Genomic DNA, 13,608 nt, shown 5'->3' with positions numbered 1-13,608 from the left:
CAGAGGTCAATAATTTGTACGGCCCTCGGAGGATGTTGAAAAAATTGAAATGGCCCTTGAGAGGAAAAAGGTTCCCCACCCCTGATCTAAATGACCCCTGAGCGAAAAATGCTAACGCACTTTGGCACAGAACTCAAGATAAAAGTACCCTTATTACTTATCGTAGCTGCACATACAAGATATCCGATTAAAGCTGAGGTTCCACAGATTATTTAGGTATATAGTATCATCACTGAGCGATCCGAACTCGCGACAGGGGAAGCAAACACAGACATCACAACACGTACCTTTACGTAGCTTTTACGGGAGATCGTCTCACCGTAGCTGTCAATCTGATCAAAAGACGTGTTCAATGGCATTAAAACAAGAAAAAACGTTGCTGAATCGGTTAATCCATAGGTTGATAATGTGTCTGTGGCTTTGAAAAAATTATTTATAATCCATAATTCAATTTTTATGTAAAAATCGGAGAGTAAAAGTTAGCTGCTAATGGTAGACACCAGAGTTATGCAGCTTCCGGTTTTGGCTATGCGTCAGTCTCACTCCTTATTTGGTAATGTGGGTGTGTGGGTGGGAGTTCCACGAAAGAGATGTCAATCATCAAAATTGACCAAGGGGGGTCAGAGATATGGAAAATCCACCCAAATGACCCCAGAAGTGGGTATTTTTTGCTAAATCTCTCTAAAAAGGTCAAATTTCACTTGTTTTGCATCAATCTTGATACAGGGTACTTATTTATTGTGGTTTGGATTCCTAAAGCTTTTAGTCTACCAACCCATCATTCAAGGGTGGTTTTACTATAAGTAATCTTTTTTTTTTGGACGGAAACAATCATTTAAATTGTTTTACTGTGTTCAATCTGAATTTACTTTAAAATAAAAACATCTATATTGATTCTGACACTTCTACATCCAACTCACAGATGTAACCTTGCTTTGAGAAAAAAGATTATTAATGTAACCCTTTTAGAAGGGAAGATATGGTCATTTGTTCTGGGAATGTCATTTTCGAGCCTGAGACCTGAAAAACAGGATTGGGGCTTAACAGATAAAGAAAATAGTGAATTTCTCACATAATATCCTTTTTATCTATATTATCATACTATCAAATCAGTGTTATCAAGTGGTGGTGCTTCAACATTCCCCAGTACCATTTGCATGTTAGCTTAGCAATGCTAACGTTGTGTTTCCCGGCACCACACTCACCTCTCTCTCTCCTCTCCTGTGTGTCCTCAGATGTCGGCCATCGAGAACATGGCGGATAAGCTGGAGACGTTTGGCTCCCTGAAGCCGGAGTCCGGCGACCTGCTGCGCTCCGTCCCCTCCATGTTTGACTTCCGAGCCCCCCCCTCCGCACTACCAGAGACGCTGCTGCGCAAGGGCAAGGAGCGCTACACATGCAGGTAATACAGAAACTCCTGTGGCATGTCTTATTCTTAAAATGTTAACATTCATGCTGGTGGTAAATTATCATTCGTCTGGCAAGTTTTTTGATAGTAGAGGTTTGTTGTTCTTTTTGTAATCACTGTTAGAGTTTTTGCGGGGGATTTCAAAAGGTAAACCATACTTTTAAATGTTTTTTTCCCCTTATAGATATTGTGGAAAAATATTTCCGCGCTCTGCCAACCTGACCCGCCACCTCAGGACTCACACAGGAGAGCAACCGTATAAGTAAGACTATCTCTACAAGTCTTAAGAGCCACACACACACACACACACACACACACACACACACACACACACACACACACACACACACAGTCTCCTAGAGCTGTCTGTGTGTGTATATATGTTGAAGAGGTGTGTTTGGGTTTGCTCTGAGCTGTTATAAGGGAAGAGACAGTCCAACAGCAACACGTCAGCTCAATATCATCCTCCTCTCTCTCTCCTGCCAGCATCCCTCCTCCTACCGTCCTCACTTCCAAGCATACACACTCTAAAAAAGGCTAGTCAAGAGTCAGATTTGCACATTAAATCCCGAGTGAATCACTGCTTTCATTCAGCGCGTTCTCCGTCAGACGCAGAGATAGAGAGATGTATTTGAAAGCAGCGATGGATGTTTTCCCAGGGAATTCTTGTCTGCAGTTAGGACTGACTTTATGGGTGTTTTCGTATGCCGTAAAAGCCTGGAGTACTTATCCTGCTGCTAAATAATTTGCCTGATGAAAAATGGTGCCCGTAGTCAGGGTGACAGGATAAAGTGGGGGGGGGGGGGGGTTGGGAAGCTGGGCTGGTTAAACAGAGCGAGGAAGGGGAGGAAGTTTGGTGAGAAATTGGGGTGATGAGGCAGATGTCCCGGCAGCTGTGGTCATTTCTCTTGTAGGAGGTCAAAGTGATCTGCATGCCCTCTGGCTACCTTGCACAACTGTAGTATCATTTATATACTGTCCTATGTATATGTTGTGTCTACATTTCTGCTGCTGTAGTATATTATGTTAGTATATACTTTATTACACCTTTTAAATATTTGAATGCCTCAACACTTAAAATAATTTCCAAATTTGGGATGAATAAAGTATTTATCAATCTACTTGCTGCATCAAGTGCTTACTATCGTCACAAAAATAGATGTTTTTTTGGGGAATAAAGTTAGAAAATTAGTCAAAAAGATGCAGAAACGTGACTTATGTGAAACTTTGGTTATAAAAGCCCTCCCTTCCCAGGTGCTGCTGAAGTAACAATGCAGCAGCAGTTTGGTACACATGTAAAAATGAATCTTGCACATTTACTACATGTGGATAATGAGTAAGCGCTGGCCAGCTCTGCTCTGCTTTGTAGTTTCTAAGGTGGAGGAATGTTGGCCCAAAGCTTGGCTGACCACAGGGGAGAGAGAGAGAGAGAGAGAGAGAGAGAGAGAGAGAGAGAGAGATAGAGAGAGAGGAGAGTACAGAGAGGAGATAGTAGAGAGAGGAGAGAGAGAGGCTAGAGAGTAGAGTAGAGAGAGTCAGACGAGAGCAGGCCTCTCTCTGCCCTGGTCCTGAATAGTCCTGCTCTCCACACTGAACGCTGGCATGCCATTAAACAGCACACCGCTGTATTGTAAGTTTTTTGTGGGGGAGATAACCAGGGGGGGTGGGTTCCCGAGGGAACAGCCAATCGAGCGAGCTAATTCCAGCAGAAGAAAAGATGTAATCTTCTCGTATAATTTTGCATGAAGAAACTTGGCAGGAGGCTCTAATTTTGCAGGGCTACGACCGAATCTGCTGCGTGATTATTTAGTGAGGGAAGAATGCAGTTTTATTGCGCTGGCTGGAGATAAGAGGCAGAGCTGTTTCACCTTAAACAAGCTCCTCCATCATGTCTGGGACTGTGGGACCGTGTGTGTGTCCCATTATGTTTCCCACAGACCAGACCACAGGTTCCTGATTCATTATGCAGTACAGTTGGACTTATGACTCGCAGGTTGTGTATTTTTAACTCAAAGACTTCCTTCTACTTCTTCCTGCAGGTGTAAATACTGCGACCGCTCCTTCAGCATCTCCTCCAACCTGCAGCGCCACATCCGCAACATCCACAACAAGGAGAAGCCCTTCAAGTGCCACCTGTGTGACCGCTGCTTCGGCCAGCAGACCAACCTGGACCGCCACCTCAAGAAGCACGAGAACGGAAACCTGTCGGGTGAGACGTCTCTATCAATTCGATTATCAGCTGTTTGAAGTCCCTCCATGTTTCATCAGGGGAAATCCGAGCTCCTTTGCATATTAGTTCAACGTATTTATAACTCTCGCTGCTGAATCATATAAAACATAATTTACTCCTAATTGGAAACCCTTTTTTGAAGCTGGAAATGTTGATGACATAAATCTGTCATCTACCTCTGCAACAGCACACAGTATTTCTTGAATGAGCTGCTTCCATCAGCAGCAGCGCTCACAGGTTTGACAGCTTCACTCTGACTCTGAATCAGCAGAACAGCAGCGACACACTGCCAGCAGCCGAGATAAACACTCCTCAGAGGAGGGGTCCGCTTAATCAGACACCTCTGCACAAACACAATAACACAAAGATAATATAAAGGAAATGGTTCAACAGAAAAGCTGTTTTAACATCGTTTACATGATAAACGACAAAGATACCTCGACAAGTCCATCATTCAAAGTGTATATTGTGTGGCCAATCATTGCCAAAACCCATTTAATTAAATGTCACATTTTCATTCTTCCTTTAAGGTTCCCTAAGGTTCTTTAAGATACCAAATATGTCACAAATGATTCCACTAAAATGTACATAACATGATGCACAATCAAATATTTCCATATGACGTAATCGGTCTCTATCAAATTTTTATATTTCAGTCATTCAGTCAATATATTACACTATCATAGTGACATACTTATGGAAAACAGACAAAACTGTGTGTTTAAACAGTCGTTATAATTTATTTAACATGAAAATGTACATTTAAAATAAATGTATTCAATATGTATTATGCTGAAGAGTCAGAATCAGAACTGAGTGTTGTTTTTCTTTCTGCAGGCACTGCGATGTCGTCCCCTCGCTCTGAAGTGGACGGTAGCGGCGCCATATTGGAAGACAAAGAAGACTCTTATTTTAATGAAATCAGAAACTTCATCAGCAACACGGGCCAGAGCCAGACCTCCCCGGACCCCTCAGAGGAAGGGTGAGCAGAGCCAGACCGTCTTTTCTGATCTGATCTCCATCTATAGAGCTATACTGGATGTTTTTACACAAATACAATAGAAGCAGAGTGGCAAAAGATCATTTCCGAGGTACAATGAGAAAAGAAAATCCGATCATCATCATCAAATACATTGTACGTAATAGGTAGGTTAAGCGGCGGGACGAATCACAACAGAGCCGGCCAGCTAACCAATCAGAGCAGACTGGGCTCTGGTTTCAGACAGAGGGTGAAAAGAGGTGCTGCAGCACAGGCAGTATGAGAAAAATAAAGAGCTTTTTGAACATTAAAGCATGGAGACATGTCCCAGTAGAGACACAACATACTGATATGAACCTGAAAATGAAGTAAATTATAAACAAGTCCTTTTTAAAGTTGTTCTATATGTTTCAACTTTTGCTGCAGTTTTGACCTCTATACACAAATATAATCCCACAGCAGGGATAAACGATTCCTCCTGAAAAGGTCCCAGTCCTTCATTACTGCATGTTGAACTCTTGTAATAATTAGGACTTACAAAGCACTCTCAGGGCTTGAATAGGTATGAATAATAGGTCGGCTGCTATCAGCTCATTTTGGAGATTTTCCTACCACCCAGCCGGCCCCTCGTTAATGATGACATCATGCTCAGAGGTCTGGAGTGGAGAGCAATCATCTGCGATGTCATTTAAGATAACGGCAGGAGCTCCTTATATCAGTTGCCATTGGGCCACACGTACGCAACAGATATCTGTGTGCATGCAACTACGTCTGAGCATTATGCAAATAAATTCTTGGAGCTGCGATCAGGTCGGATAGCAGCTCTGAGGTCTGCTCAGGACTCCGTGTTTGTTTTCATGTGACTCCAGTTGGTGTGATGGCAGGGCAGATTGTGAGGCTGGATAGAGATCTCGGGTGATTGTGCAGAAGGCCTGTGAGAGCAGGACCGGGGGGGGGGTGGTGCAGCAGTTAGCCCGGCACATCTGGAACCAACATGTCTGCCTACAGGAAGAGGGTAGAGGGGGTGGGGTCAAAGGGTCGCCCCGTGTTTCCTTTCAAAGTGCTGCGCTCCTGACTACTTCTGATAGATACTTTATCCCCAGCAAATTACCACGTTTGAAAGCGTAATTAGCGAATCTGTTTTCTTAATCACAGCTCTCTCTTTAGGAGCCGCTCTCAGCCCTGTAAGCTTCACACAGTACGAATACTGAGGCCACAAACTCTCCGTCCCAGCGGGGGCTCGGTGGAAAGCACTTTATTATCTGCTGCAGATAAAGAGGATTTAAGATAGATACTGTATGTGCCTAATCTGTTATCTGCTCTACCTTCACTGCACGCTCAAATGCATCCCTTCCACATCCAGTGCAGGTAGACTGTTTAAAAACATCCTATAATTACACGGCGATGGACTCGATGTGTTTTGTTTCCTATCTATCTTCTCCTTCCACGTCCCGTTCCCAGTCCGAATCCTTTGTGCAAGAAAACGGCATTTTTTAGAGCTGACGAAAGACGTCCCGGAGTGTAATTAGTGAATCAGTCTAAATGTGGTTCCAGATGATTTACCAAATGGTGGTTTCCTGTGCCGCTGAGACAGAGGGACAGATTAAGACTCCGACAGTTTGGATAGCTCGCCCTCTCTGCCTCCGTGGGGAAAGAGGAATGGGCCGGTTGGCAGCGCTCTCATAACTCTGCCGACAAATGGGGCTGTCAGCTAAATATTTTGCCTATTAGATGAATACAAGATAGTAGAGAAAATAAACAAGGAGAGAGGCGAAGCACTCCAGCTAAGTGCTGCAGCGATCAGCGCTGATGTGCCCAAAGGGGCTCCAGACCAGAGCCTGATGACAAACAGGAATCCAGCTCTCGGTCCCAGACCCTGATCATGCGTCAGATCCACCTCTGAGCCCCAAAACAGTGTTTGTGTATGTAGAACAAGATTCTCACAGGAACAAATACCTGTGTATAGTCTTCATTGCTATGACTTACTATTTACTTTACATAACCAGAGGAGTTTCCTAGCAACTTTCTTCAATGTACAAAAACATCCTCCTACTACTTTATGAAGCTGTATTAATCTGATCATTGTATTTGGTGCGCAGGTTAAACGGCGTCCCATTCGAAGAAGAGAAGCCGCTGATGGCGAGCCGCGGGTCACGTGACTTGGAAGACGAGGAAGCGGAGGACCTCGGGGCTGATGAAGAGGAAGGAGAAGAGCCGGGCAGCCTCCCTGGGAAACAGGAAGACGAGGCACTTCCCAGCAGCCTCGCTGACGACATCATACAGGACGAGATGGACTTCAGCGGACCCAACGACTTGAACCTCAACTGCAAAACCTCTCCTCGGAGGTACGTTCGATCAAACTAAGAGATGATGATCATGTCATAAGTATCTTGAAATGAGCTTATTTTAAATGTTCTGCTTGACCTGCAGGTATAAAGAGGAAGAGGAGGAGGAGGAGGAAGAGGAGGAGGAGGAGCAGAGCTACTCAGCCTTGGATCATATCCGTCACTTTTCTGACATGCGCAAGCTGGATGAGAGCGAGATGAGCGACGGGGACGGAGATGAGGACGACGGATCGTTTGGCTCCCCATCGCTCGCTGACGCTGTCAAACAGCCGCTCTTTAGGAAGTCTAAGTCTCAGGTAACAGAAACACAGACATATCATTGAGGTGGATAAAGTATTCAGATCCTCTACTAAAACAAAATGGTCTTAAAATAGTCCATTTCTAAATGTTTATTTAGGTAAAAATACAAAAGCATTCGCATCAAAATGTAAGTAAAGTGCAAAAGTAAAAGTCCTCATTATGCACGATGGCCATTTTCAGTAACATAAAGTATTATCAGCCAAATGTTTCAAAGTATATATTAGGGCTGCACGATTTGGGGAAATCATCTAATTGCGATTTTTCTGACAGATATTGCGATTCGATTTGCGATATTTGTTTTTAAGTGACCCAACGGAAGTTTATTGTAAAATGCGGCCATATCTCCGGCTAGGTAGGTCGTATCAACGTGCTCCCGTCTCTAGCACCCCGAGCTACGAGTGAAAGAACTAAACTTACATGAAACTTCCGTTGGGTTGCTTTAAAGTCAAGCTTCAGTTTAAGACTCACCCTGTAATAGAACATGTGATGGAGCATTACTAACCTGACTCAGATGGTTTGTTTCACCAAACCATCTAGGAAAGCTCCATTGGAAGCCATTTGGAAAAGTATTTCAAAAGCACTTGGCAGGTGATTGGATCAATCCGTCTATCACCTTCTATCATGGGCCCCCTCTGATTGGTTAACAATGGCTGGTTCATGTGGAGCACAGCACTTCTGATTGGTGTGGAAGACTGACACACAAGAAAAAAAAAGTTTAAAAAAAATTAAAAGTTTAAAAAAAAATCGCAGGCTTTGCGATTTGATAATCGCACCATTTAAAATTGATTAATCGTTCAGCCCTAGTATATATACAGTAAAAAATCGTATATTATCCTGTTTTTATCACTTATCAATAAATGTAATGGAGCAAAAAGTACTATATTGCCTCTAAAATGTAGCAGAGTATACAAGTATAAAGTAGCACAAAATGGAAATATTCAAGTAACTTTTCCAAATAATACTGAAGTGCATCATATGGGTTAAAAACCTGTTAAACCCCAAGGTCCCCGCCGGCGGGGACCTTGGGGTTTAACATGTTTTTAATATCAGCTAACTGACGATACAAACCATTTTTACCAAAACAAAACACAAGTCTCATAAGAAGCATCTAAATGACCCCTTAGCGAAAAATGCTAACGGACATTGGCACAGAACTCAAGATAAAAGTACCCTTATTACTTATCGTAGCTGCACATACAAGATATCCGATTAAAGCTGAGGTTCCACAGATTATTTAGGTATATAGTATCATCACTGAGTGATCCGAACTCGCGACAGGGGAAGCAAACACAGACATCACAACACGTACCTTTACGGAGCTTCTAGGGGAGATGTCTCACCGTAGCTGTCAATCTGATCAAAAGACGTGTTCAATGGCATTAAAACGAGAAAAAACGCAGCTGAATCGGTTAATCCATAGGTTTTTAACGTCTCGGTATAAAAAAAATATTTCATTTATAATCCATAATTCCATTTTTATGCAAAAATCACAGAGCAAAAGTTAGCTGCTAATGGTAGCCACCAGAGTGGCTGCTGCTTCCGGTCTTTGCTATGCAGCAGTCTAACCATGGTCTAACACACACACACATTACCAAATAAGGGCTATGTGGGAGTTCCCCTCGATTCCATTGGCTCTGACGGTCAGAAAGATATGTCACATGTCAAAATCCAGCAAGGGGGGCCAGAGATATGGAAAATCCACCCAAATGGCCCCAGAAGAGGGTTTTTTTTGCTAAATCTGTCTAAAAAGGTCAAATATCACTTGTTTTGCATCAATCTTGATACAGGGTACTTATTATATGCGGTACTTTTGATTCCTAAAGCTTTAGTCTACTAACCCATCATCCAAGGTTAGTTTTCACTATAAGTACAAAATATGTTTTGGACGGGCACTATAATTTACAGTTTTTTACCATGTTCAATCTGAATTTTCTTTAAAATAAAAAACATCTATATGTATTCTGACTTTTCTACATCCAACTCACAGATGTAACCTTGCTTTGAGAAAAAAGATTATTAATTTAACCCTTTTAGAAGGGAAGATATGGTCATTTGTTCTGGGAATGTCATTTTCGAGCCTGAAACCTGAAAAACAGGCTCAGGGTTTAAAGTACATGTTTTCCTCCACTGTCTGTTTACCTACATAATGGACTTAAAATCACACTGTACATTTTAAATTCATATATTCATTTTAATATTTAATATTCCATCGCTGACATACTTAAGTATATATAATAACTTGCTTTATCATTTGTTATTGTTAATTTGTAAATTCAACATGTATATTCTCTTGTTTATTTCTAGTCTTTACATTTGTATTGTACAATGCCATGTCTTTTTATGCTGCTGCAACACAACAATTTCCCTAATTGGGATCAATAAAGTACTATCTTATCTTATCTTATAATGGAAATCTGCTTCAAAGCATTTAGGTAAATGTTACGTCCCACTAGGGCTGGGCGATTTGGCCTAAAAATAAAATCGCGATTTTTTTTTTCTAACTAATGGACAATTTTCGATTTAAACCTTGATTTTTTTTCTGTTTTTTTCTAAACAAACCAGACCAAGGCAACATTTAAATACATATTTTCTTTATTAACACAATACAAATAAATGAGATTACCAAGTAGTCTAGGCCTATGTGAACAAATCAGTTGTTCAAGAATAAAAATAATAAAATAAAAACAGCACCACGGCACTTGGCTGTCATTAATGTGCAAAGATTATTTTTAAATCAAACTGAAAAAAAGATCTCTTTTAGGCCATCCCTGAAAAAACTTGTAAAATGAAATACAACAAATAATAAATAATGATAATGAAATGAATAATACAAAAATACCCTCAAACAAAATAACATCCCTTTAACTTTCTAGGAAGTTGTCTACAGGTTTTTCGCGAGGAAGACAAGCCTGTCTACTGCCTCTGGCTTGAGGCATGCTCTTTGGCATGTTACAATGTTACCCCCCGTACTGAAAACCCTCTCCGAAGGGTGGCAGGAATTTCTTGGCCAGATTACTCAGTCTTGGGAAGTTAGCTTCATGTAGCTTCCACCACTGCAGTGGGTCTGTATCAGGGTCTGTCTCAGACGACAACAAATAGGATGACAGCTCAGCTTCAATTTTGTCCTGCTCTGACTGGGAGGTAGACGACACTGTCAGTAGTGATGTGTGGGTCGCGAACGAGCCGGCTCAAAGAGCCGGTTCTTTTAAGTGAACGACGGGAGCCGGCTCTCGCCCGCGAACGAGCCGTGTTTTTGTTTTTTTTGCGGAGGGATCTAGATCGGCATGAAGGCACATTATGCAATGTGCACATTATCCCGCTTATTACACATGGCCACATTCTCAACAAAGTAACGACATGACTCCCAATATTAATTGAAATGCTTTTATGGATTTAGAAAATGATTTTATTGACTTAAAAAATAGTTGTATGTATTGATTTAAATTGACATGCATCCGCTAAGAAAAGTAGTCCGTTGTTACTGTTTGAACTTTTTGAGGAGCCATTTGATTACAGATTTGAAAACATCGTTGCTTGCTTTAAAAGTAGCACACTTCATGATGTCAGACCTTGGGAAGTATCTAGATATCCCTGCCCTAATGCCAAAGTAACTGCCAACTGAATATGTGTCGCCGTTTGATGTCTATGTCTGGACCGCTGCGTAAAAAGGAGGGTTTCTGCCCCATTACTTCTCTTCTTACTTCTATAAGAATTAAACACGGAGGACGGAGATCTCTTTTCCTCCCCCTCTACAGACCGCCCAGCAGCTGATCTCAGAGCACGCTCCCCTCTCCTGCAGGGGGGCGTGGTCAGCTGCAGCTCACAGAATCAGCCCCTCCAAAAACAGCGCTGGAAAAAGCAAATGGAGCGAAATGAGGCATGGCTAAAATGCAAGATATTTTGGTATTTTGAAGAAAAAAAAATATTTATATACTTTATATAGGTCGATACAGTAGCCCCTTTTTTTTAAATAGTTTGTATAGGTGTTGCTATCTGTTTTGTATAGCGTGGTTCTACAAGCAAGTCAATGCATTCATTGGGTGGTATCAGAGATTTACACGGGTCTGTAAATGCAATGAAAACAATTGGCCACAGCAAATCATTTATATTAAACTTTATTTACTTTATTTACTCTTGAATACTTCAGTACAAAGGATGTATTGAATAATTTAAGTGATATATGTGTACACAGAGCTGCAGATCGGGTAGTCACAGGCAATGTGTCTGAGTTTTGTGCGCGTTCTGGAAAGTGAGAGAGTAAGCTACTACGGAGTCCCTTAAAGCAAAACAAATCTGCGGAGTCTAGAAATGTTTTTAAATCGCGATTTTTCGGTTCAGCCATTTCACAAACCGTAGGAAAGTAAAAATGCAAATTAATCGTTAAAACCGAAAAAATCGCCCAGCCCTACGTCCCACTAAGGTCTAGGACCTGGAGACAGTAACACACAACAACCAATAACTGAGGAAAGCTGAGTAAACTTTAACACAAATGTGCATTCCTTTTAAACAAAAAGCTGTAACCCCTGTCCCTCCCTCAGGCGTATGCCATGATGCTGTCCCTGGCTGAGAAGGACTCTCTGCACCCGGCCTCCCACACCCCGGCCACCATGTGGCACAGTCTGGCCCGGGCAGCTGCTGAGTCCAGTGCCATCCAGTCCCTGAGCCACGTATGATGACACCCCTTCAGCGCTTCCCTTTCACATTTCAACCCCCTAAAAACCTGACCTATGGCACTGGGAGCCCACTGCAGGGTCCACAGAGTGACTGCTGAGCAGAACCACGGCCCACCTTGACTGCTGAGCGGAGCCTCACACCGAGCAGGGACCCCCAACACCTCCAACAGATAGAGAGCAACACGTGCCTCTGAGAATTGACTTCTTACACCAACCAGGATGATAGCAAAGATAATGATCGTGGTGAAAATAATAATAATAGCTGTATTTATTCTGCTGAATTTCTATGTTTTGCACAGCGAAGGCAGCTGGTGGACATGGAAGATGGATGTGCTGATGTATCAATGCTACACATGTATAGCCCAGCACATAGAGAGGGAGGAGAACAGTTGATGTGGTCGTGTCTGTAAGACAGCCGGTCTCCGCCTTGTTTCACTGTGCGTAAGAGCCCTGACAAAAGCATCATTAAATCATATTACAAGAATCCCCCCTTTATTAACCCCCAGAGATCCACAGGTGTTTCTCATAAAGACATGTACTTGATGATAAAAAAAAAATGAAGGGTGGGGCTAGCAGCCTCGAATGAAAACCGCTCCATGTACGGACAGCGCTAGAGGCGCTTCAATATCACTGAAGTCACTGAAGAACAAATATAAAAAAAGTAATTGCTGAACTGAAATCAGGCCAGTTTCCCATCTGCGTTTTCATGGCTGCGTGTGTCTGCACAATCATAGCACTGTACACGAGTGTCTCTGTTCTCTCCATCTGCCCGCCTGCGCTATCTGTGAAAGGATATAAATAGATTGTCTTTTTAGTGGAAGAGAAGAAAACACTTTTTACTGAAATAGTAGCCAGTGCTGAAGTTAATTGTTGTTCTGTAAAGGGCATAAGTCTTCTTTCCCAATCCATCCTAGTCAGCCAACAATACCACTAAATAGCCTGAATGCTAGTCGTTAGCTACTCCATGCTCGTGTGTCTTTCATTTTTTAGACAATCATGATTTTGTTTCCATTTTTTTCGTTGGTGTTGTTGTTGTTATTTGCTGTTGTATGTTGAGAATTGTATTTATTTCTTGGCAAACTGTAGTTTGTTTACTGAATAGCACTGCTCTTAGCCCGGGTGAGAGGGGGAGATTCTTCACCGGGCCTATCCCAGAGTTCAATGGGGTTTGTAGATTACATTTGAGTGCCGGATAGTATTAAACATACAATTCACTCCTTATTCTTCTAATGAAACCGGTCGATGAATAGATATTACTTAGGGGTTTTTGTTTTCTATGACAATTTAATGATTCAATTGTAAAAAAAAAACATTATAAAGAATAAGTAATAAAAAAAAGCCAGGTATAATTTCTTCATAAACGCATGATTGGTCTGGTAAGATCTGTATCTGACATTTTCTACGGTTGTCTGCAAGCTTGTGTGACGTTCGGTTCATGTTAATCCCTTGTGCCAAATTTATGATAAATAACAGATTACTTTTCATTTATTCTCCCGTTTTGAGGGACCAGATTTGTTTTTTGTCGTTGTTTTTGTTTATAATCGATTTAAAAAAAAGTAATCAGCGAGTTGAGGTACTTTGTTTTAATGCTTTCTACAATGTAACTGTTATGCATTTCAATTCAATACTGTGGGAGGAACAACTAAGAAATAAAGGACTACAATGTGGATTGA

The 13,608-nt window shown here is 41.8% G+C and overlaps 1 protein-coding gene across 17 annotated transcripts in view; it reads left to right on the top strand.

Moving 5' to 3' along the window:
* mecom (MDS1 and EVI1 complex locus) overlaps positions 1-13,608 on the top strand; it is a 37,297-nt gene extending 23,689 nt beyond the window's left edge. For all 17 annotated transcript variants that reach the window (XM_034209881.1, XM_034209885.1, XM_034209876.1 and 14 more), the window contains 7 exons: positions 1,236-1,402; positions 1,593-1,670; positions 3,448-3,617; positions 4,476-4,620; positions 6,717-6,962; positions 7,048-7,258; positions 11,801-13,608. In XM_034209881.1, coding sequence (XP_034065772.1) covers positions 1,236-1,402; positions 1,593-1,670; positions 3,448-3,617; positions 4,476-4,620; positions 6,717-6,962; positions 7,048-7,258; positions 11,801-11,935 — 1,152 coding nt within the window. In that variant the 3' untranslated portion in view covers positions 11,936-13,608. The remainder of the gene's footprint in view (positions 1-1,235; positions 1,403-1,592; positions 1,671-3,447; positions 3,618-4,475; positions 4,621-6,716; positions 6,963-7,047; positions 7,259-11,800) is intronic.

This window comes from Gymnodraco acuticeps, unplaced genomic scaffold (genome assembly GCF_902827175.1).
Source record: "Gymnodraco acuticeps unplaced genomic scaffold, fGymAcu1.1, whole genome shotgun sequence".
Classification (NCBI taxonomy): Eukaryota; Metazoa; Chordata; class Actinopteri; order Perciformes; family Bathydraconidae; genus Gymnodraco; species Gymnodraco acuticeps.
Note: the sequence above shows the minus strand (reverse complement) of the source record. Positions and strands in the feature narration are given on the sequence as shown.